The sequence below is a fragment of the Rutilus rutilus genome, assembly GCF_951802725.1.
Source record: "Rutilus rutilus genome assembly, chromosome: 20".
Taxonomy (NCBI): Eukaryota; Metazoa; Chordata; class Actinopteri; order Cypriniformes; family Leuciscidae; genus Rutilus; species Rutilus rutilus.
In genome coordinates, this window is record NC_140225.1 from 5,621,261 (window position 1) to 5,644,933 (window position 23,673).

At 38.3% G+C, this 23,673-nt stretch overlaps 2 protein-coding genes and 1 long non-coding RNA gene across 3 annotated transcripts in view; 2 read left to right on the top strand and 1 right to left on the bottom strand.

The window, feature by feature from the left end:
• cdh23 (cadherin-related 23) overlaps positions 1-23,673 on the bottom strand; it is a gene marked incomplete at its 5' end in the record, with an annotated part of 91,874 nt that overhangs the window by 23,133 nt on the left and 45,068 nt on the right. The window contains 14 exons of the mRNA XM_084392210.1: positions 1,489-1,591; positions 1,699-1,806; positions 1,914-2,123; positions 3,437-3,570; positions 3,694-3,874; positions 3,950-4,069; positions 4,525-4,746; positions 16,957-17,184; positions 17,744-17,872; positions 18,605-18,733; positions 18,811-18,963; positions 19,333-19,434; positions 21,062-21,450; positions 22,836-22,971. Coding sequence (XP_084248336.1) covers positions 1,489-1,591; positions 1,699-1,806; positions 1,914-2,123; positions 3,437-3,570; positions 3,694-3,874; positions 3,950-4,069; positions 4,525-4,746; positions 16,957-17,184; positions 17,744-17,872; positions 18,605-18,733; positions 18,811-18,963; positions 19,333-19,434; positions 21,062-21,450; positions 22,836-22,971 — 2,344 coding nt within the window. The remainder of the gene's footprint in view (positions 1-1,488; positions 1,592-1,698; positions 1,807-1,913; positions 2,124-3,436; positions 3,571-3,693; positions 3,875-3,949; positions 4,070-4,524; positions 4,747-16,956; positions 17,185-17,743; positions 17,873-18,604; positions 18,734-18,810; positions 18,964-19,332; positions 19,435-21,061; positions 21,451-22,835; positions 22,972-23,673) is intronic.
• vsir (V-set immunoregulatory receptor) lies at positions 5,818-16,245 on the top strand. Its single transcript, XM_084392208.1, has 7 exons — positions 5,818-6,067; positions 10,629-11,003; positions 11,089-11,151; positions 11,802-11,912; positions 12,085-12,112; positions 12,701-12,873; positions 14,822-16,245. Exons 1-7 carry the CDS (start codon positions 6,013-6,015, stop codon positions 14,854-14,856), a joined length of 840 nt encoding a protein of 279 aa, XP_084248334.1. The 5' UTR covers positions 5,818-6,012; the 3' UTR covers positions 14,857-16,245.
• On the top strand, positions 18,584-20,515 carry LOC311280235. The gene is made up of 3 exons (XR_014625655.1): positions 18,584-18,722; positions 18,828-18,949; positions 19,252-20,515. It is a non-coding gene; the product is annotated as an uncharacterized lncRNA (long non-coding RNA).

The window sequence follows — 23,673 nt, forward strand, 5'->3', positions numbered from 1 at the left end:
TTTCCAATGACAAAAAACAACATAAAAAATGTTAATGTTTTGTCATGTTTTATGTTTCTCTTAAAGCAGGGTTAGATGTTATCAGGGGGTCGGGGGCAAAATGCCAGCAGAATTAATATATGCACCCAAAATTCTAAATGTGGTGGAAAAATTGCCCTAGTATGAGTTATTTTTATAATTAGCCTAGGCGGATTTAACTTCATATTTAAAATATATATAGCTTATATAAAGGGGATGCCAGTTTGAAGAATACCATTTGGTGGCATAGGAACCATTATACTTTTTGTGAATTGTTTTAATACCTTTTAATGGTCTTCTGCAATGTTTGAGGCATATTTATTTTTTCATGATTTAATGTTGGCCTAATTTCAGTTACATTTACATTTTAGGCTATGTAGTTTGAAATTTTATTTATTTATTAGATTTTTATTGTAGTAACCACTCAGCTGTATGTGGAAATGCATATTTAAAAAAAAAAAATTTTGCAAATAAAACCATAGTCCACAACTTCTGTAGTTTTAACTTATTTTAATATATAAATTCAGTGAAATCATCAAACGTTTGTATGACTTGCCAGTGACTTGTGACCCAAGCTACGACTTGACTTGACTTGCTTGACATAAAGCAGTGACTTGACTTGACTTGACTTGCTTTTCTCAAAATTGACTTGGACTTGCTTGAGACTTGAAGGTTGAAGACTTGAGACTTGCTTGTGACTTGCACATGTGTGACTTACTCCCACCTCTGCAGTTCGGTACAGTGGCCAGTTGCATAAACTGTTAAGACTAGTCTTACAAGTTAGTCATCCAATTTTATTCTTTAAAACTGTTAATAACTTTTTAAAGTCAGTAACATAAAAACGTAGATTGGTCTAATTTGACACCGAACAGTAAGACTGATTACCCCTAACTAACTTCTAGTTGATCATACCAGTTCTTAAGACACAGTCTTAACATAATGGCTATGTTTATGCAACTGGCCCCAGGCATCAGAACCGCGTCTCCTCACAGCAGATCTTCTGCCGCTGTTTTGACATTTTATAACAGGGTTTCTCAAACTCGGTCCTGGAGGGCCACTGTCCTGCACAGTTTAGCTCCAACCCTGATCAAACACACCTAGCTGTGAGTGTCTAGTGATCCTGAAGACATTGATTAGCTTGCTCAGGTGTGTTTGATCAGGGTTGGAGCTAAACTGTGCAGGACAGTGGCCCTCCAGGACCGAGTTTGAGAAACCCTGTTTTATAATCTCTTCACGAGTTCTCAGCTGGTCAAAATACCATCATATGTAGGTGCGCACATACAACGAGCACATTTTTCCCAGCACACAGCATTGGTTTGGATGTTCGGTAAGTTCCATCGCGAAATATACGTACTAAAAGCCAACCAATCAGGTTGTGAACATATTAACCATAACCTTAAGTTTCGGTGTCTTTAGGTTCGGTGTTAACACCCTAATAATCAGGATGTGGTTAGAGAGAACATTTGGTACCTGTGAGTGAGTTTTCACTGATTTCGCCCCTGTAGCTGGTCTGGGTGAAGATGGGCCTGTTGTCATTCACATCCAGCACGGCAACTACCAACAAATCTGAGTCCTGAGCAGAGTGAAAAATCTCACTGCAGTGTTCACCTGATCGTGATATTCACACAGTCTGTGAAACATATATTTAGCCGATATGCTGTGTTGTGTCATGTCATTTACCCTGCGTGCAATGCGAGGGTTGTCAGGGTTGTCTTTGACGGTGATGGTGAGTCTGTATTCAGCCACTCTCTCTCTATCCAGTGGCCTGTTCACCTGAAGCACACCTGACTGGAGGAGAGAACACATCAGTCTTTCCAGTGTTCACTATTACATTACTATTTCCTTCTCTTATTCTTTCCCTCTGCTGTTCTGTCCCATATCCCTCTGTCTCTTACCGTCTCATTAATGTAGAACGCTCCATCAGTGTTGCCGGCAGTGATGCTGTATGTGAGGAGAGCGTTGCGGCCGTTGTCAGAGTCTTGCGCCTGCACTTGAGTGATGGAGGTGTAAATCGCTGCTCCCTCGCTCACGCTGGTGTTATACGGTAAGTTGAGCAGGATGGGGTCGTTATCATTAATGTCCAACACCTGAATGCCCACTACCACCTGATACAGAAAAACAAAACCACCACATGAATTATGGGAAATATGTAAGTGATTCATCCATCCATCTTCTTCCGCTTATCCGGGGCCGGGTCGCGGGGGCAGCAGTCTAAGCAGAGATGCCCAGACTTCCCTCTCCCTGGACACTTCCTCCAGCTCTTCCGGGGGGACACCGAGGCATTCCCAGGCCAGCCGGGAGACATAGTCTCTCCAGCGTGTCCTAGGTCTTCCCCGGGGTCTCCTCCCAGTGGGACGCGCCCGGAACACCTTCCCGGGAAGGCGTCCAGGAGGCATCCGGAAAAGATGCCCGAGCCACCTCAGCTGACCCCTCTCGATGTGGAGGAGCAGCGGCTCTACTCTGAACTCCTCCCGAGTGACCGAGCTTCTCACCCTATCTCTAAGGGATCGCCCAGCCACCCTGCGGAGAAAGCTCATTTTGGCCGCTTGTATCCGGGATCTTGTCCTTTCGGTCATGACCCAAAGCTCAAGTAAGTGATTCACTGCTTACTAATTCAAATATAAACCATTACTAAATATTATGCAAGATTAGAATTTTCCTGTTGATTTTGTGTATCTGTGCATGTAATAGGTAATATTATGTAATATTGCCTACAGAAGAAGATTTTCTTTCAATGTTTTTAACTGCAGTGAAGAATGGAAAAGAAAATAGCAGATAGCACAATTTCAGAGAAAAAATCTAATTGTGATTTTTCTGTGATAATGATAAAAAAAAAGCTCCAGGTTGGCTGTGCTCGTTTGTAGGGATGCACAATTTGGCCAAGAAGTTTGTGATTTATATCAATATGACTATAAAATAATAAAAAATTGTAATTATTAAAAATATAAAAACTTAATTATTAGTATTAATTTTACTGTAAAAAGTATTTAAAAAATAATATAATCAATTATTTTATTTTACAGCACAACGGTTTTAATTTCTTCATTTTTAAACATCTAACTTCAGAGCTGTGATTCACTCTAAAACACGCATCACAGCTTTTGAGGTTTGATTATTGCACTAAGCCATATCGCGATTTTAGTTCTATTTAGATCAATCATTCAGCCTTAATGGCCAAAGATGCCGTTTTTAAATGATGAACATCAAACTAAAGTAATAATGAATTTTAATGTAATGAATTTAGTTTGATGAACTACAAACACAAATGCAAAGCGTTTTTGGTTTGTGGCGTCAAAACGATTTATTGTGTCCCAATAGGCATATTGTCTTTCCACATAATCAAAAGTATGTCCTTTACCATAAGTTTTTGTGCGTAGTAGAAGAATATGAACAGATGTGTGTGTGTGAGGGTGCATACCGTAGCGCTGAGCGCTGGCGTTCCCAGATCTTTGGCAGTAATGGTGATGTTGTAATAGGCGATAGTTTCTCTGTCCAGCTCTACATCTCTCCTCACTCTCAACTCTCCCTCAACTGAGGAAATTACAAACTCATCTGGGATAAAGAGAGACAGAAAGAAAGGAATAAAAACATTTTTACTGCAGACAAAAAACACAAGAAATATCAACACTAATACTTTTTCTGATTGGATCTGAATCAGCTGTCCATCACACACACTTTTCAGGTCCCCTGCAGTGATGCTGTACTCCACTTTTCCATTGGATCCAGAGTCGGCATCCGTGGCTTTAACGGTCCAGACACGTGGGCCCGGCTGACCCTCTGGGATATCAAACGGACCTTCGAACGAACTCGGGAAGATGGGTGCGTTATCGTTCACGTCTACCACATTCACCAGGACCTGCGGTACAGGACAGTGTGTGAGTGTGATATAAAGGAATCGTGAGGATTATAAGTGTAGCAGACGTGAACTCACTGTGGTGCTAGAGGTCAGTCTAAACTGAGGTATAGGACACTGATCTGTGGCTGTGACCGTCAGCACATAGTGACCGTTACTGATCTCATAATCCAGTTCCTTAAAGACAACTATCTGACCCTGTGAACACACACAAACACACAATTAACAGATCAGCAGTAGAGGATCATTCTCAGAGAACAAGTGTCATTTGTGAGATATCAAGTTTTTTTTTAAAGATATGTTTATTTAGCAAGGATGCATTAAATTGATCAAAAATGACAGTTAAGACATTTATAATGTTAAAAAGATTTATATTTCAAATAAATACTGTTCTTTTAAATTTTCTATTCAGACCATTCAGATTGGGTTACGTGGACCTGAGGTAGGAAAAAAGAATTTCTTGCATTTCAAACAGTAACGTTTTTAAAATAAAGTTATACAAATTCCCTGACATTTTCAAGGTTTTCTAAGAATTTCTAAGAATGAAAAAATACAAACAGCGAAAAAAAAAAAAAAAAATCCAATAACACCAAACGCATCAGTGTATCTAAACAAGTCCTTGCTTCCTGTCCGTCACTCTCTGAGCGCCTCACCGTTATGCTATTGATCTGGAACGTCTGGGCCAGGTTGCCCCTGGAGATGGCATAACGGATGGTTCCGTTGAGACCTTCGTCAGGGTCGATGGCAGTAACTCTGGCGATGATGGCTCCTACAGTGTTTGGCCCCTCTCTGAGCTCCGTCACATACTCTTCCTCCGGAAACTCAGGTGCGTTGTCATTTTCATCAATTATACGCACCCACACGGTGGTGGACGTCTGTGGAGACGGATGACACGTCAATTAAACACTTGGAACATTTTACAGTAATACAAAAAAAGAGTACTCCAACAGGACAAATGTAACATATGTATATATACAGTGTCCTTGTTATGTTACATGTACTTACTCTAGTAATAACAGGGAATTATGCATAATTACATGCAACTAACTCTAAACCAAACCCTAATTATCTAGTAAGTGCATGTTGTTAATTAATATCACTCAGTACTTAAATGTATGATTACACTGTAACAAGGGTGTTAAAATAAAGGGTGATCCTATTTTAAATACAATTGTGTATTATATACTTTTTAGCTAAAAAAATAATAATAAAAAATCAACATTTATTTGTGGAACCCATCAAAAAACAACACAAGTTGACCAAAGTGCTTTATATGTCTAAAAATGACTCAATAAACACACACCTCCTCAGTATACAACACTGACCAGTGTCTCAAATATAGAATCTATGTCTAGATAGCAGGACAAAGTTTATGCTCTTTGATGAAAGTATTTGCATGTTTTCTTCTGAACAGACTATGCACCAGTGTGGAGTAACCTTTATCTCATGGTATCATAGTGAACTGGTGTAGCAAGTATGAATTTCATTTGCATAACCTGATAGTGTGTGCAGGAGGTTACTGATGTGTGCATGTATGCCATCAATAGGCATCAAAACTAATACCATGTCTCCCCACAAAATTCACTCAAGTAGTTCTCTCAAGAGCGGAAGCCGAAAACCGGTCAGCTATGACATAGATTCTGAATATGATCTCAAAATCCAGTCATCCAAAGTCTGTATATAAAACCAATTTATTATCATTGAAATGACTGTTTTAATAGGCTTAAAAAAGACTTGGCAATTGAAACTATTACTGCAGAATAAACTTCCAGAAATATACTAATATAATATTTCAATTAAATGATAATTATATTTAAATTAATAATACATTTTATTACTACATAATACCAAAAATAAACTTTAAATTATAATTGTTTTAATTATTAGCTACTATAATTCAATGCAGTTAAAATTGTAGTATAACCTGTATTGTAGTCTAGTGGGAGGAGTGATTTGGAGGGAGGGAGACAGCAGAGTGAAGAACAGATTCTTGTTTCTATGGTTCACTTCTGATAAATAACTTACTGTAAGAGCCTGCAGATCAGCTGAGTTCACAACACACGGGAATAAGAGAAATACTACAAGGTTTCTGTCATCACGGAATTGTAGAGGTCTTTGGACATAAATTGAAGACAGGACTGATGGATGTATTTTGGGCTCCCTTGCTCTGCGTTCATTTTCTAACTGCAGTTCAAGGTAAATCTACTCTATTTCTGGACTACAGAACGCGTTATTGCGTTCCTGCGTTTTTATTTTAAAAAGCTCTTCTGTTTGTATATGTGCTTCAAATTGACGTATTTCGCTGTTCAGTCGTTTATTTTTTTATTTTTTTTTATTTTAGGGTTTTAACATCGTGGTTCAAGTTTTAAAACGCGTCTCGAGACCTCTTTTCAAGCGCGTGCTGCATAACCTGACACGATTCTGACATTTGTTTACTTGTAAAACGTCTGATCGGGCTTGTGTCAACTTGTTTCAAAACTGAAAAACAACTGTTTTTGCACTCATTTTTGGCCCGAATTCAACGTTCAAATTATACAAAAAGTCCGCCATCTGTCATATAAGTTAGTTTGTGATCGATTGTGTACTTTCCTACGTAGGCTAACTTACTCTGATTTGCAACACGCAACTTTACTGACATTACTTCATTTACTCCCTTTAATTTTCTATTGTGGTTTGGAGCCGTGCCATGTTGGTTAGGTCCGTAAATAGGTGGAATCTTACCGAAAGGAAAGCCAATGTGTTGGTGTATTCAGTCGCTTAGTGGACGGTCTCTCGCGCGTCGACAATTAAAAAGCGAATTAGGCTACTACTGATGCAGTGACTGCTTGTTTCATGAATATTACTTTCATTTGAGGTTTATCTATCAAAATTGCCTGATTGGCTAAAACGTAAGCTGTAGTTAGTGGGCGTTAGACGTAGGCTATGGCGAATCCTACAATGGTGAAGACTTGGCTTGTAAGTATTCATTTAGTTTAAAGGGCAGTCAAATAGGCTACGTATATTCATTAGTTTGTTTGGTCATAATTTAGTAACGCGAAACCAGCGTTTTCATCGTCTACTACTAAATGCATTTAGACATTATTGTATGATAATCATGCTGAACAGAACAAACAAATCAGTTGAAAAGAAAAACGAACAGAATCTATAAAATAATGCATAGCCTACATTACAATGTGTGATGTGGTTCAGTCAGAACTCAAGACATTTTATAATGATTTTAGTTTAGAAAGTGTAGAAAATGTTTTAGTTATGGTGTATACAATCATCATTATAAAATGTCATCAGTTCTGATGGAACCACATCACACATTCAGTATCATTTTTATATAAGTGTCTATTCGTATTTTTCTTTTCAACTGATTACCTCAGCTTTTGTTTGCAGATGAATTCAATAATCCATAGACTATGGCTGGTTCATCATTTAGCTAATATTGATTTTTGCCAATTTTAGATCGGTTGGTCTAAAGGTAGACAGTGTGAGGGGTGTAGATGTAGGAAGTGGCAGGGTTTGTGAGGCTTGTTCCCAGGGGGGAAGCTCTTATTAAGTATCAGTCAGGTCAGATTTCCATACCAGGGGGTATCGATTCAATGCCCAACCATCCCTACACCCTTATCACAGTGAGGAGGTGTGATCTTTCTCAAAAAAAAAAGCATGATGGTTTCATCTTAACCAGGCCTGAGAAATCAGCATAAATAGAGATACAGGGAGACAGACTGAAAGGATCCCAAATGGAATGAGACAGGGAGACTGTGGATACTGCACTGGGATTACATTCCTGACCCCCTGGGTTTGTAAGTCCCTATGAGAGGCTACATCCACAGCGTCTTCTCAGTAAGAATATGAAGGGGACAAAATGATCAACTGAGAACTAAGAGAAAAATAACGCAAGGGAGGAAGAATGATGCATTGATGAAGGAAACATCCCTATTGTTTATTGTTCTTGTAGGCCATAGCAATGGTTCCTTTTTCCAACCTGCCCCCATGATTTCAAAAAGATCATTACTTTAATAATAATTCCACAAAATATCATTGAGTTTGCTTCTGGAAATAGTCCAATACTTCAAAACAATGTTTTAATGCATGAGTTTCTGTAATGGTGGGCAGATGCTGATCTGCTGGAGATTTCAGGTGAAATGGGACAGTCCCTCACAGTCATGCTCTCTGCAGATGGGACGGGAGTTCTTAGACCCCTGTGGCTTTCATTAACACCTTGTAATGAGGCTCTTAAATAAACAGTGATAGTGAGAAATGAGACCAACACATGTAGGTGGGGGCTGTAAAGGGGGCTCTGCCTTTATTTAAGGAACATTCATAAAAACACAAAAATCGTCTACCGTGAAAGACAAAATGAGATATGAAGGCAGAATGCCTGAGCTGCTCTTTTCCATAAAATACACACATAATGTCAAGCTTCAAAAAGGACAAAAAGCAGCATAAAGTCCACAATATTCCAGGATTTCTGAAGTCATATGATAGTTTTGTGTAAGGAACAGTCCAAAATTTACTGATAATCTTGCCCTTCATCAATGCTCTCAAATTTCATTTGCATTTGTGTTCAAAGTGTCTTGAGAACATTGTCAAACTTGGTTTGATGCATCTCACTTATTATGTGACTGACTGTTTTAAGAGAAGTTATGATCAGTGAATGATCCATTATATAAAATGTTGACTATATTATAATTGTGTTTTTATAACTTTTTGGGGATCTTGGCAGTATAAATAAGCATTTATTTGTAATAAAAACAAGCTAAATCTCTCTTTAAAGAGGTTTTAATCTTTAAGTAACAATCAAAGACATTCTTTCTCTATAAAATGAAGCAGATTCTGTATGGCGGTGCATGTCAGCGGCATGTAAATGTGATCATTCTTCATATATCAGTAAAAAGGAGCAGGATGGACGCTGATGTCCATGTAAATTCAGTGGCACAGATGCTTTTGTGTTGACGTCACAGATAAGCACAGATAAACACATTTGCAGACACATGTCCTCAGGCAGGGGACATTTCATTATTAGTTCTCTGTCTCTGGCAGATAAGTCTGAGTTCTGGGCTCAATTCAAGTTATGGTCAGTGACAATTTTCAATCATTATTGCTTAAGTTGTTTTGAACCCTTCTTGAAAGGATTAATGGCTTGTTGTGCTTTTAAAGCAACAGTTTGGTTTGGCTCGGCCTCCAAAACACTCTCTAACGTGCCTTTGATCCAACCACGACCCGGGACTCAGAGACGGCACGTTTAGTATTTCATCCAGTCACAACAAAGATGTGTGGAACCGCTGGCAGCTGCCAGAGCGGATTCCCAGCGCAGGATCTCACGGGGTGGGAAATGAAGCACTGAACCGGATAATCACGAGCGCTGATTGGGAATATGAGGACGGATGAGGTTTATAGGGAATAGTAGGGCAAGGGGGTTGAACTGTATTGTGTCTGTGAGAGACAGGAACGGACACACCGCCCTGAGCTGCACTTTATCACACAAACGCCGTTTCCTATTGCTCTTCTGACGCTCATTCACACACACACACACACTCATAGTACATTTAAGACACTCAGGGCATAAAGAAGCATTAGCACAGACTGCACATTAAGGTCAACTACACATGCATTGATAGTAGAGGGCGGCACATATAATGACGGGCAGGCATGCATCCAAGCAGTCAATATCTGGGACAGTCACATAAATAAAGGAAATATTTTTCCATTCACGAGAAATCTGTGTATGTCCCATTTCTTTTGCCTTGTCTGTAAACATTCAGCTCTGGTTCATAGGGTGTGTGTGTGTAATTAGGATGCAGGCCTGTTTGGTCTATTACAGGATAGGAAACAATGCACTCATTGTGCCACCCTTTTATTCTACAACACACACACACACACACACACACACACACACACACTCAACATACACACAATAAAACTTGAGCAGAGAACATCATAGTTATGGATAAAAGAAACAATAGCAGTCTAAAACGACACCTGTTGTTTGCTCACTAATGTGGTGGAAATGCGTTTCTTCCACAGAGCATTTCTGGGTTTCACAAAGCTTGTTTAAATGTTGTTTAAACTTAAAATTTAAATGTATTAATGTTTCTGGAGGAACAAAATTTTGACTTTTTAAAAGGCACAGGTTTCAAGCAAGTAATTTGCTGTCGAATTAAAATATAAATAAATTAATTAATAAAATAATGGATATATAAAATAAATATAAAATTAAGCATGTTTACAACAAATGTTTGGTTGCTTTGAAATTATACAAATAAGATCAATAATATAATAATATCTAACACTCATACACGTTTAAACGTGTGGCTTAAGATTTGACACTGATTAAACATTTTTAAGTAAAAGACTAATGCTAAAGCCTTGCCACAAAGTCACCACTGTAGTAAACAAACTCTGATAGACATGCACATCTGGTCAGCTGGTACACACTCTAAAAAGAAATAACCAGTTGAGCTCAAGAAATCCACGATGTCAAATACAGATATTGCAGTATGTCTCTGCCTTTGCAGAAATCTAATAAATAAATAGGTTGGCATTTAAAACTAATAGAGAATTGTTTGCATGTATTTCCATTCTTCGGGGGAATTAACTTACAAAAGCTTTACAGTTACAGTCTACTAATATAGGCTATATATATATATATATAGTAGTAGTAAAAGGCATTTTTAAGATCCCAAACTTTGCACATGTTTGATATTAAATGTAATTGTTTTATTTAAATATAAAAAATCCCCATCCCCATCTCTTTCTGTCTCTCCAGCGAGCGGTGAGCAACACACTCTAAGACTTTCTGTGCCCCATCAGAACTACGAGTGTCCTGAAGGGGCCAACGTCACCCTGACATGCATTCAGTCCGGATCCAAGGCTTACCCGGGGGACAAGTTGTGGAACACCTGGCTCTTCACACCTCGCTCAAACGAGCGCTGCCACAAGGGCGTACACCCGCGCGGGTCCATTCGCACCAACCGCTCTCTGGGAGTGGAATACATCAGCGGTGAGAAGTTCTTCTCCATCTTCTTGCAGACCATCAAGCACAAGGACCAGGGCAAATACTGCTGCCTGCTTGTGGACATTCATGGCAAGCACAAGCCCGAGCAGGAGGCCCATGAGTTCGTCTACCTGACTGTGGTGCCAAGTAAGTGAGCCAGGAGAGAGGTCAGGTGGGACATTCATGTATCCCCTTCGTTCTTGTGTGATCTTAATGTCACATGTTTCCACAGCAAATGAAAATACTCGCAACGGCAGTCTGAAGTGTTCGGAGTGGTCTCACGTTCCTTCAGACGGTACGTTCAACAACACAAAAACAATACAGAGGCCCTAAAAAGTATTAGGACGCACAAGTCACACTTATCACTGTAAAGCTGCTTTGGAACAATCTACTTTGTTAAAAGCGCTATATAAATGAAGATGACTTGACTCGACTTGACTTAAAAATGTCAATCAAACCAAAATGGCATCCGCAAACAAATGATGCTACAGATTTTCTTAGAACTAGCTTCTAATTTTGCTCACTGAAAGTTCCCCTCTAGTTCACAAGTATAGTTTTGAGAATGACACGTGTATAATTATCCTATTTAACAAATGTCTGTAAAAAAAATAAGACATTGACTTTAAATTTAAATACCCAAACTCAGTGCCTAGTAAACTAGACTGAGAGTGGTTAGGGAATAAGATGCAAGTTTTTGTGCTGCAACATGGTGTACAAAATGGGCTGGCTGTTTAGTAAAGTCACCCTTAAATCTATTGTTTCATTCTCTAAACCCCCTTTTTTTTTTTTTTTGGTATATAATATATGCAAACTGGCATTAATGCAATGGCATTCACTCGTTTTTAAGTGTGGCTATAAGTGTCTCAAGTACTTTTTGGGACTATTCACTACAGATTTCTTTTCTCTTTTTTGCACCAATAACGTCTCTCTGCCTTTCTTTTTCAGACTCAGTGGCTGAAGGTCTGGCTATCACAGCCTGCGTAGCTTTCATTCTGTGCCTCCCGCTCATACTGATGCTAGTTTACAGACAGAGACAAACAGTAGAGCGACACAGACGTGAGTGCACACACCCTTAGTCATGTTTAGCTCACACACTTACTCTGACCTATATTGTGTGTGAGAGCGCTGCACATTCTGCTGATGGCAGTACAGTAGCTGCACTAATTGTTTTAAAGAGACTGCATTTCCTTTCTCGCTATAAACCATTTCCTGTTCCTGTTTTTCCCAGGTTCACATGAGCTGGTGCGTATGGACAGGTGAGTTTCCACAGTGACCAAAAAACTCAACAAGGGATATTTAGCTGAATCTTGCAAAACCATGTCCAAATTGCATTTCAACATAAGATTTTCTTTCTATTGCGACATAATTTTTTTGAATAATAATTTTGATAATAAACCTATTACAGAAATGCTTAATTTATTTATTTACAATTCGTATTATTCTCAGTGGTGATTCTCATTACTGTATCTTTTAATTATAAAGTAAAACACATCTATAAATAAGCATACAGGCAGTGCAACAAATGCTACAAGTGTAATTTACTATTATGAGTGATTCTTTTTTTACATTAAATAATTTTGTAATGAGAATGTGGGGGGAAATATGCCTAACTGTCAGGAAAATAATTTCACAATGCAAAAAAAAAAAAAAAAAGTTTTACTGGTCGAAATGGCAGGCTAATTATTCTATATTTTTTTTATATATTAATATGCAAAATATGATTTCTTATTAGTTCATATTTTTTTGTGATGAAACATGCTTCGAACATGTTCTTAGCAGGTTTCATGAGATTTAAATAAATATATACAAATATTTTCATTAAACCTCTGTCTATCTCTCTCTAGTGAAGCACAGGCGCATGACAACCCAGTGTTTTTGGGCGATTCTCCACAACCTAAACCCCGCACTGTATCCCAAATCATGAGGCAGTCATCTGAAACAGGACGCCACCTCCTGTCGGATCCTGGAACTCCACTCTCCCCAAACATCCAAGGGGAATTGTTCTTCCCAGCACAGGGTACGGCACAAAGACACAAACATACAAACATGAAACTGCAATCCAATTCCAAAAGCTTGTCACCATCACACATGTGGAGAATCACTACACGCACAGACACACACATGACGATGGTGCTTAAACGTACCCAATCTTAAACAAATGTGCACACACCGCACAAACAGAAATTGTTTTTCTTGAATTTTCTCTTCTTCTTGGTAGGCACAACCGTACCCACACGTTTCGACGACAAATTAACACGCAAGCAAATCTGCACACAACTAGATAAAACCCAACTAGAGTCTCGTGTGTGTAGGCGAACGTTATGAAGTCCAGCTTCACTCTCCACACACAGACACACGCCTCCTCTCATTTAACCTTTAACTCAGCGGAATTTACAGAATGTCAATTTCCCCTTTTCTCCCTCATTTCACAACACCCATTTCTGCTTCTCTGATGGCAAGCCGGATTCTGAGAAACTGAGAACTTGTGTGTGCATACGTGTCTACTTTCATGAGTGTTTTTTCATTATACATGAACATGACCTACTGGCACATACAGACAGTTCTGTATTCCCACACAGAAACGTTAAACAAGTTTACGACCCATTTTACTTCCTTAATGTGACTCAAAGTGAAAACGGGATTTTCAGCGTTAAAGATATACGGTGGGACTTCATTTTATCCTTAGGGTTGGGAAAAGTAAGCGATACATATGCCAGCTGGAAAGGAAAGACGTATTCGAGCAAGATATTGTGTTTTGATGAAAAATTTCACAAACATTTGCGATTTTTTTAATTTATTTTTTGCTGTAATTTTTCAAACACACACAATATTTAGCATAATATGCATGATAAGACCAAAAATGGATATTAAAGGGGTCATATGATGCTTTTTAATGTTTTCCTTTAGTGTGTAAATTATCTATTTTAGCATGTATACGATAGTCTCCCACAAAGTGATGTATTCCAACACAGAACGCTTCTCCAGACCCGCTTAGAACGCCTCGATCGAAATCCAGATAATACTTCCTCAAACGTCTACGTCACAATGAAATATTAGCATAATGTCCGCCCAAAGGCATGGCATATGCAAAGAAAAAAGATGAGGCGTCAGTGAATTGTGTTGTTGTCATCATGTCGTGGAGACGCTGTGTGTTTGGATACGAAAGCAAATTGTTTGGCTTTCTGAAATGGGATGAAATAAGAAATCAGAGCGTACGACTTATTTATAAAGCTGTTCCCAAAAGTTTGCTTGTGCACAGTGCCATATACACACATTCAGAATCCGACTCGTGCTGAACTGATTAATGCAAACATTATTAACTGTGTGTTTGCTATTGCTTAAAGCCTTGGAAGCTGAAGCTTGCGATCATGGTAAGGGGTGTTACATTTCCAACACACGCTTGAGGTGTTTGGCCAATCACAACGCACTGCGTCTGCTGGCCAATCAGAGCTTTCCAGAAAGAGAGGCTTTGTAGAAATCAGTGCGTTTCAGACAGACTGGGAATAGAGGAGCTGCAATAATGTTTATGAATATTAAAGCATTCTTTACACCCAATAAACAAAACAAAAAATAGCATCATATGGCCCCTTTTAAGCAGGTAAATAGTGTAAATTCGACAGAAATATTTCAACATAAAATACACGCAACTTCCCTGTAGCTCAAACACCATTTTGAATGTAAAATAGCAATGGAACGATATATAAAACTTCTATGTAAACATACATAATGCAAAGCTCCCACCCAGACCATTCATTAGCACGAAGCTGCAAAAACATTAAAGTTGACACATTTACATATGGACTGTCCACACAGCCTGGAGACATCACTCTTTTCATATGTAACAGAGGGCTTTTATATAGTCTTAAAGGTAGAGCAGCAAAAACAGACGGTGCTAGACACCTTGCCTAACATTATAAGCAGAGTTTATGGCTCCCCCTCTAATCATTTTACTTTTTCTTTTCCAGATCCCATCCCTGAGTCTCCCAACTTACTGAATTAAAAGGCGTCATGTTCACCCCCTCCCCAGAAACACCTAGTGTTTCTTCCTTCTCTTCCACATCATCATGCCTCTTTTCTTCTGGTCTTCTGCAAGGATGATAAGGAGAGAGCGTCCCCCAAAAAATGACAACTGAACTCAGCTCTTCGCTATTACGATGGGACCCCTTATCTGATGACGTCTGTGTCTGTCTGCTGACTGTCCTTGAACGGGTTTCCAGAGAAGTTAGGGCACTAGGGAAAACACGGTCACAGGGAATTTTTATGAAGAGGATCCAAAGATGTCCTTGTGTGCCATTTGAGTTGAAAAATGTATTTCAGCTAAGCTGTTTGCACACTTTTTTGTTCGTCCCGTGCTTCGTGTGTCAGTCACACTGAGGCTTCATTTGCACTTAAATGACAATTTTCCATTCTTTCTCTCTTCTCTAATCTGTCTATTCCCATTCTCGTCTCACGTTTCCACTTAATCATTCAGTTCATCCGCACTCTTCTAGAGGTCAGGGATGTATTAAAACCTCATCCATCCATCTTAGTTCTTTCCCAATACCTACTTGTTCAATACTCAGTGCCAAAGTACTCAGTTATCACTTTACCACTGAAATGGCGCCAGTGCTGGTCCCAGATTTGGTGCTCAGCCGGGAAATCTGCAGATCTTAGAAATGGCCGGTTTGTGCATTTACTTGAGAGCCGAATGACGATGCACATGACTGTTTGTTTCAAAGTTTTAAAACTCATTTTACTTTAGAAACTTTATATAACGGACCCAGATTGGGACCAGCACTGGCATCGTGTCGGTGGAAAACGGATGTTCTCAGTACACTCACCGTCAGACCTGCTGAGAAACAATGGTGAGTGTGGTGCTTTTATGATATATGTAGCTTGTATGATGCATTCAGAATGAGTGCAGTTTTTTGTGGTAAATGTTGCATCGGTGCCAATTAAACACACTGCCACTCTCTTTTACGTCTTTTATGTCACCTGTGGCTTTAAGGGTCTGAGGGCTTATAAAAGAAGATTTTCTATCTTTTGTATTGAATTTTTATCTGATGTGTGTGGGTGTGTGTGTGTATTCTTTTTCCATTGAATGAAAAAAATAAAAATGCAACTGAAGCATTTTCAGGAAGCTTAAAAGTTTAAATCCACTGCCAAACAGAGTGCCAAAACCTTGCTTTGTGTATGAATGAAAGATTGTTTGGTGAATGATTGCAAATCCACATTGTAAATATACTGATAAATACGCCACTTTACCAGTTTGTATATTTGAAGTTGCACATGTGCCTGTACAAAGTTAGCACCATATATGTAGCTCTTGACGATGCTGTGACACAACTGCTGATTCCATTTGCTTACATCTCTTTTTAAAAAATACAAATAAATAAAACATTCTGTGAGAGCTGAGAGTCCTTGTGCTGTGTTTATGCAGTAAATAATCTCTTTTATCACACTGCCCAAACTGCCCGAGACAGCAGACAGATATACTGACGGGTAGCAAAACCTCTAAACCATTATGGGGAAACTTACCCGACCTCAACAAAAAAAATCATAAGTTTAACTAAGATGAATCTGTTGAAATAAGTGTATCGTCTCTCTATTTAATTAGAATCATCTGAAAGACAACATATCCCTAAAAATTAGTTTCAATCTGCCGCTGTTTAGAAAGTGGATCCAGACACCAGAGTACCAAAAGTCACACTTGATGAAACCCAGACCGCTGTGAGGTTCACAACAGGAATCAACGAGCTCTTAAGAGTGCAACTTCCTGTTTCAAAAATAAGGCAGGTTGTGGTTTCCTGTTTTTGCTGTTTGGTTGTTCAACTGGCTTTTAAAAAAGCAAGCGTAATATCTTATGTTTAGAAAGAAGAAAAAAAACAAACTGTCAAAATCTGTTTACAAAGTTGCAGCAACTTTTGATGTCCTATTGTAAGGGTGGGGTTAATCCATTGGGATCTGACTGGATCATAAAATGTAGCTTATCATACAATTTTTCCCCACCCATGTGGCCATGGTAATGTCAGGAAAAAAGAAGAGTAATTTAGAGATGGAGATTATTTTGATGAAAGATTACAAAGAAAAACAGCCAGCTAACACACGCACACACACTTACTGATAAAGGTGGCGTGCCATCATCTTCCACAGTCACAGTGAGTGTGTACTGCTGCTGTTTTTCTCTGTCAGGAGGTGACGGTCGGGTCACTATCTCTCCCGTCATGCGGTCTATTCTGAAGGTCAGGTCCTGATTCCCACCGGTGATGTAGTACGACAGCATGGCGTTGGGTCCGATGTCACGATCCGTCGCTAAGACACGCAGGACCGATGTACCACCTCCCACGTTCTAAAACAACACACACATATATATGTTGGTGAAAAGTCATACTAACATCTACATTATTACTATAACCATCTTAAAATATTTCTAAATGATAATAATTCAACTTAAAAGTAAAAAGGTCATATTAACAAACTTTAACATTATTACTATACTACCCATCTTTAAATATTTCAAAATAATAATAGTTATATTAATAATAATAAGTTAAAATAAATCCTAAACATACATTTATAAATAAATAATAATAAATAATATATTGTTCATAATATACATGTATATATATATATATATATATATATATATATATTATATAAATGCATTTAATAAATGATTTGTTTGTATATTGTATATATATATATATATATATATATAGAGAGAGAGAGAGAGAGAGAGAAATATAGAAATAAAATAATATAATTAATAATAAGAATAAGTTAGAAATATGAATAAATTATATTACATAATATATAACAAAATGGATTACACTGACAGAGTGATTCAATTTCTTTCTTTTGACATCTTTCATGCAAACATTTGAATAATTAACACCCAGAATCCTGACCTCATTGACGCTGACGTTGTATCCACGAGGGCTCTGCATCACTGGAGGGTTATCGTTTACATCCATAATATTCACAGTGAGCGACACATCTGTGAACCTCGGAGGGGAACCATTATCCGTCGCCCGCACCTGATCCAAACACACAAACACACAACCACACACAGGTATCCATTAATCAGCAAACAGACACACATATCCCACAGAACTCATTATGCAAAACATACTATATTTAACTGTACAAGGAAACATGTCCCGTAAAAGTCACGTAACACTATGTGACCACGTCTGATGGAGTTATTACCAGGTATTCAGCAGACATGTGACTTATTGAAAGAAGTACTGAATAAACTGTAATATTGTGAAATATTATTAAAATGTAAAATAATTGTGTCCTATTTTTTATATGTATATACTTTAAATGTAATTTTATTCCATTGTGAAGGCAAAGCTGAATTTTCAGCATCATTACTCCAGTCTTCAGTGTCACATGATCCTTCAGAAATCATTCTAATATGATGATTTGCTGCTCAAGAAACACTTATTATTTATTTTCAATGTTGAAAACAGTGCTGCCGCTGCTAAATATTTTTTTGTACAAACTGATACTTTTTTCAGGATTCTTTTGATGAATAGAAAGATCAAAACAGCAGCATTTATTTGTAATATAAATCAATTTAATGCATCCTTCATTTCTTTAAAGACTCCTACTGAAACTTTTGAATGGTAGTGTATAATTTTAATATCACATGCTTTTTGAAACCTCTATAGTGTAGGGAGCATGTGTATGATATAAAGCGAGGTCTAGGAAGTCACTACAGTTTGGTAGAGAGCCATAGCATGTGTCCATAATGTCTCTCTCACTTTTAGCAGGTAGCGGTCCACGGCTTCACGGTCCAGAGGGGCATTCAAGTAAACCTCTCCATACGTGTTATTGGCTGTGTTGATCTTAAACACGTCCTGCATGTTCCCCGCGATCAAGGTGAAATTGACCTGAAGGAGTGTGATGGAGGCGGGGTTAGGAATGATTGACAACTCATTTAACAGTGTTCCGAGTATGTCTTACTCACCAATCCATTTCTTCCAGCGTCTTTGTCCCGTGCCAACACGACCGCAACTCTCTGGCCAATGGGAGTGTCCTCTGGAATAGCCACCGACAAATCCGAAGTGATGTCAAACTCTGGGCTGTTGTCATTCTCGTCGAGAATGGTGATTGACACCTTTCAAAAGTACAAAGCAATGGAACCTGAGATGTTGTTTCTGACAGAATATTAACAAAAGGACAAAAAAAAAAAATCACCCATTTACCTTCTACAAATGTGCATCAAGAAAGAAATCAGGAAAAAAAGAGAATAGAACAGGTTTAATTAGATGTTTATATAACACATCAACATCATTTTATCATATGCATTTTAACATCACTATCACTCTAGCTACTGGATACAATCCTATTTACAGACATGCATTTAAAATTGACTTTAACAAACATGGCCATATTGTGTACAATTCAGGACAAGAAGAAATGTGTGTCCTTCTCTACAGTGTGCTGAAGGCTTTAGTGAGCTTGACCTACAGACTGAACGGATCATTACCACAGTGGAGTCTCTCTTGGGTCCTCCATCATCGGCCACAACGGTGAGAGTGTATGAATCCCCCTGTTCTCTGTCCAACTGTCCCGTCACAGTAATACGGCCCTGTAGAGCGCACACAATGCAAGTAAAGAAATTAACTACATCTTTTCAGGACTGAATTAAATTAGAATCATTTTGACCAGCAAGGTTTTGGCCACTCGGTCTATTCATTTTTGCTGTGACAAGCTGGTAAAGGAAACCCATTCTAACTCTAGATGTCATTTTTCCCTACTGACTAGTTCGATTTTTTTGTTCACCCTGCAAGAAAATGCCTTGCTGACCAATAAGATTTAAGATTTAGCGTCATTTTCTGCACTAATTTTGGTGGGACAAAAAATCTGAATTGGAGGGATTTAAGACAATCCATGTGTTAATCGGACATGAGAGTATTACACTTGTATAGTTAGCTGAGATTATAACCAAATGAGCCAAAAAAATTTAAACACACAAGGGGAAGAAAATATGGACATTTCACACCTAAGGAGGCTTCAAGCTGTCAAAAGAAGCTCATTCCGTATTTAACGGAACTTCTATCGCCCTACAATCCATCGCGCTCCTTAAGATCACTAAATTCGAGGTTTCTGGTCATTCCTAGGATATCTAAGTCCACTAAAGGAGGGCGGGGGGCGTTTTCACATTTAGCTCCTAAACTCTGGAATGGCCTTCCTGATATTGTTTGAGGCTCAGACTCACTGTCCCAGTTTAAAACTAGATTAAAGACGCATCTCTTTAGCCAAGCATTCACATAATACTTACCTTTTATACTACAGTTGAATCAGATTGAATGCATTAATATTATGAACAGCAGCTACGCTAATTTTTTCCCATCTGCTTTTCTGTTGTTATCTCGGGACGCTAGTCCCGAGGTAAATACAGATCGTCAGCTCCAGTTTGTATCCAGCCTCCCATGGAAACTACAGATGCCCCAACACCCGTGCAGAGACGACTCGACGCCTGTGAAGAGACGACTCGACGCCTGTGAAGAGACGACTCGACGCTGGCGATATGTTTATGCCCTAAATTAATACATGATTAACTAACTGTATTTTTCTATGTACATTTCTGAAATGCACTTTCTGTAAAGCTGCTTTGAAACAATATGTATTGTGAAAAGCGCTATACAAATAAATTTGAATTGAATTGAATTGAATTCCCATGCGTGTAGAAAATTTATTTTTTCCCTACTGTCTAGCTTGATTTTTTTTGTTCATCCTGCAAGAAAATTCACCAACCAATAAGATTTGAGCTTCAGGGTCATGTGTCCAGATTCAGCATTCCATAAAGACATTGAATGTTTTAATTTCATTGCTCAATTCTAGGCGAAAGAAAAAGTATTGTTTGTTTTAGTAATAGGTGTTTTTCCACATTTTCTGCACTGATTTTGAGGGGGAAGGATTTAAGCATAAAGGACCACATTAAACGGATCTGAAAGTACTAGATTTGTATTGCTAGCTTTGCTAAAAAAAAAACAGCTGAAGCTGCATGCTATATGGTGAGTCATTTGCATGAGTCAAACATTGACCTGCTGACTAGTCAATTAGTTAAAATGAGCAGTTGTCTATAACACACAGTGTTATTCTTTTTGAGTTACATCACTCTTGGTGTGATAATTAACATCTTAAAATTGCTACATTCAGTAGGGAAACTCTCAAACCAGACCCATCTATTGAGTTATATGGAGTTTCCTCACCGTGATGCTGTCGATCTTAAAGAGCGCCAGGGCAGCAGGTGAGGTGTCGGGGTCGAAGCGGTACGTCAGCTGGTTCAGGTTATCAGCTGACTGCGCCTTCACCTGGACCACCTCCGTCCCTGTGGCGATGTTCTCCCTCAGTGATATCTCGTATCCGGCTGATAGAAAGGCTACGGCTTCGTCCAGTTCATTGAGTAAAGTGACATAAACGGTGCAGTAGCCGCGGTGGAACGGCGCTGACTGATCTGTGGCCGAGACGTTCATTAAATAGCTGGTCTTGGTCTCGTAGTCCAAGTAATCCACTGTGGTTACCAGACCCGTACTCATATCGACCTCAAATTTACGGTCAGAACCGGAGACCAGAGCGTATGCCACAGCTCCCCCATCCCCTAAAAACAGAGAGACAGCAAAAGATTATTTTTTTTTTTGTAATTGAAAGAAATTAATACTTTTCAGCAAGGATGGATTAAATAATTGATCTAAAATGATATTATATTGTTACAAAAGATTTCTATTTCAAATAAATGCTGTTCTTTTGATCTTTCTATTCACCAAAGAAACCTGAATTTTTTATCGTGGTTTACACAAAAATATTAAGCAAAAACTTCTTTCAATATTGATAATAATAAGAAATGTTTCAGCATATTAGAATGATTTCTGAAGGATCATGTGACACTGAAGACTGGAGTAATGATGCTGGAAATTCAGCTTTATATCACAGGAATAAACTACATTTCATAATATATATTTAAATTGAAAACAGCTATTTTAAATTGTAATTATATTTACAATAGTACTGTTTTTACTGAGCACTAGTGAGCATAAGAGACTTCAACTTTTTGAATGGTTTTATTAAATAATAATAATTATTTTAAATCTATGTTTTTAATAACGGTTGTGTGAGATTAATATTGTACAAAAATACCCATTGTTAATTTTCTATGGTGTCCCACTTAAAAAATAAAATAAATGAAAAAAAAATAGAATCCATTAAAAATAGATAAATCACTTTCAGATTGTTCGCACATTTAAAAATATATCAATTTACTTCATAATTTGACACAAAATATTAATTTAAAAAGGAGTTTATTGATTTAAAACCGATTGTATTGCTTCCGCTAAAGAAAATGGTCCGTTCGGTCTCTACGGTTAGAATCCTGCGTCCATAGCAACGCTCTGTTTTTCCATGGCAACGGTGTGTTATACTCAGCAGCGGTCTGTTATCAAGAAATAACAGACCGCATTCTACATTAGAATTCAACCAAGCCATGTAATAATTGGTTATATTTTCATGTGCCTCCTCTTAGTCTTTTTCAAAAAGCAGCTTGATTGCAGTTCAACATTTATCTACAGGTCTAAACTCCAGCACACTGCATCTGAGCCTGAGGCCTTCAAAGATGCAGATGGGAAGACATCTGTCCAGCTTATGCCATGCTGGACATCCTCCACGAGGAAGTGAAACAGGGAAGCAGAAACAGACACAAGCAGAAGTGCAACAGAAATGTTGTGATATTGTTTGGCATTAAAAATCAATGGAAAAATACAACACAGCTTGAGCCATGTTAAGTGTATGACACACACACACACAGTTGCAGAATTCAAAACCGTATAAAAATAATAAATGAGAAGTGTTATGAATACACAATATTAGCAACCATAGATATTCCCATCTGTCAACCTTCTCAGTGAACTGGTGTGGTCAGCAACACAATAACAAAAGTCAAGAAGAGAGGAAATGCATGCATTTTATGGTTGGGTTTATAGTGTTGTGTACCTGTGTCGGGGTCTGTGGCTCGGACCACTACCACAGATGTACCAATCCCAGCAGTCTCTCTGAGCCCCAGACGATTGTACTGCGACTGAGTGAAGACTGGAGACTCGTCATTCACGTCCTCCACGTACACAATCACCTACAACGCAAACTCACAATCAGTCTGATTCATAACAAACACATGCAGATGCACACACGCACACACATTATATTCAGCACTTCCTTTTATTCTAGAATTGAACATGACATTTATAGTTAGAATAAATAAAATAAAATCAATAAAATTATTATTGTGTGTTGTCTCTTTGAAAGCTTCAGGATTACTTCAGGAATTTGCTTTGTTTTATAAATGTATTTTTTAAATATAAAATCTCTGTTAGTTTATGTTACATGTTCCCTGTGTTGTGTTTGGACTTTTATGTTACTTCCTGTCCCGAGTGCCATTTTTGTAGGTCTTGATTGTTTTTAGGTGTGTCTTGTTAGCTTGTTATCCCTTGTTTCTCTTGTTCCTCGTCTGTCGTTGTTAATGCATGTAAAATGTTCAGTCGAATGACATTCCGATCAAAAGCGCGTTTACACTTGTCTTTTCAGTGTGTATGTGGACAACAACCGGATACAGATGGCATGTTAATGCCGAGTGTAAATGGGCCCTTAAAATAATTATGTATGCATAGTTTTAGCAACCTTTCTGATATGCAGCACTTTTCACCATTTAATCAATACCTTAAGGATTAAGTCAAGTCCTGCCACACAACACTGAACATGATTTTACTTTTAAGGTCACAAGGTCACACACACAAACAAATACTTTACATGTTTTATGGGGACTTTCCATAATGAT

Coding starts and splice junctions, on each gene's coding strand:
- vsir (XM_084392208.1), top strand. CDS start 6,013: ATGGATGTATTTTGGGCTCCCTTGCTCTGCGTTCATTTTCTAACTGCA. Junction 6,068..10,628: donor TTTTCTAACTGCAGTTCAAG/GTAAATCTACTC, acceptor CTGTCTCTCCAG/CGAGCGGTGAGCAACACACT. Junction 12,874..14,821: donor ATTGTTCTTCCCAGCACAGG/GTACGGCACAAA, acceptor TTTCTTTTCCAG/ATCCCATCCCTGAGTCTCCC.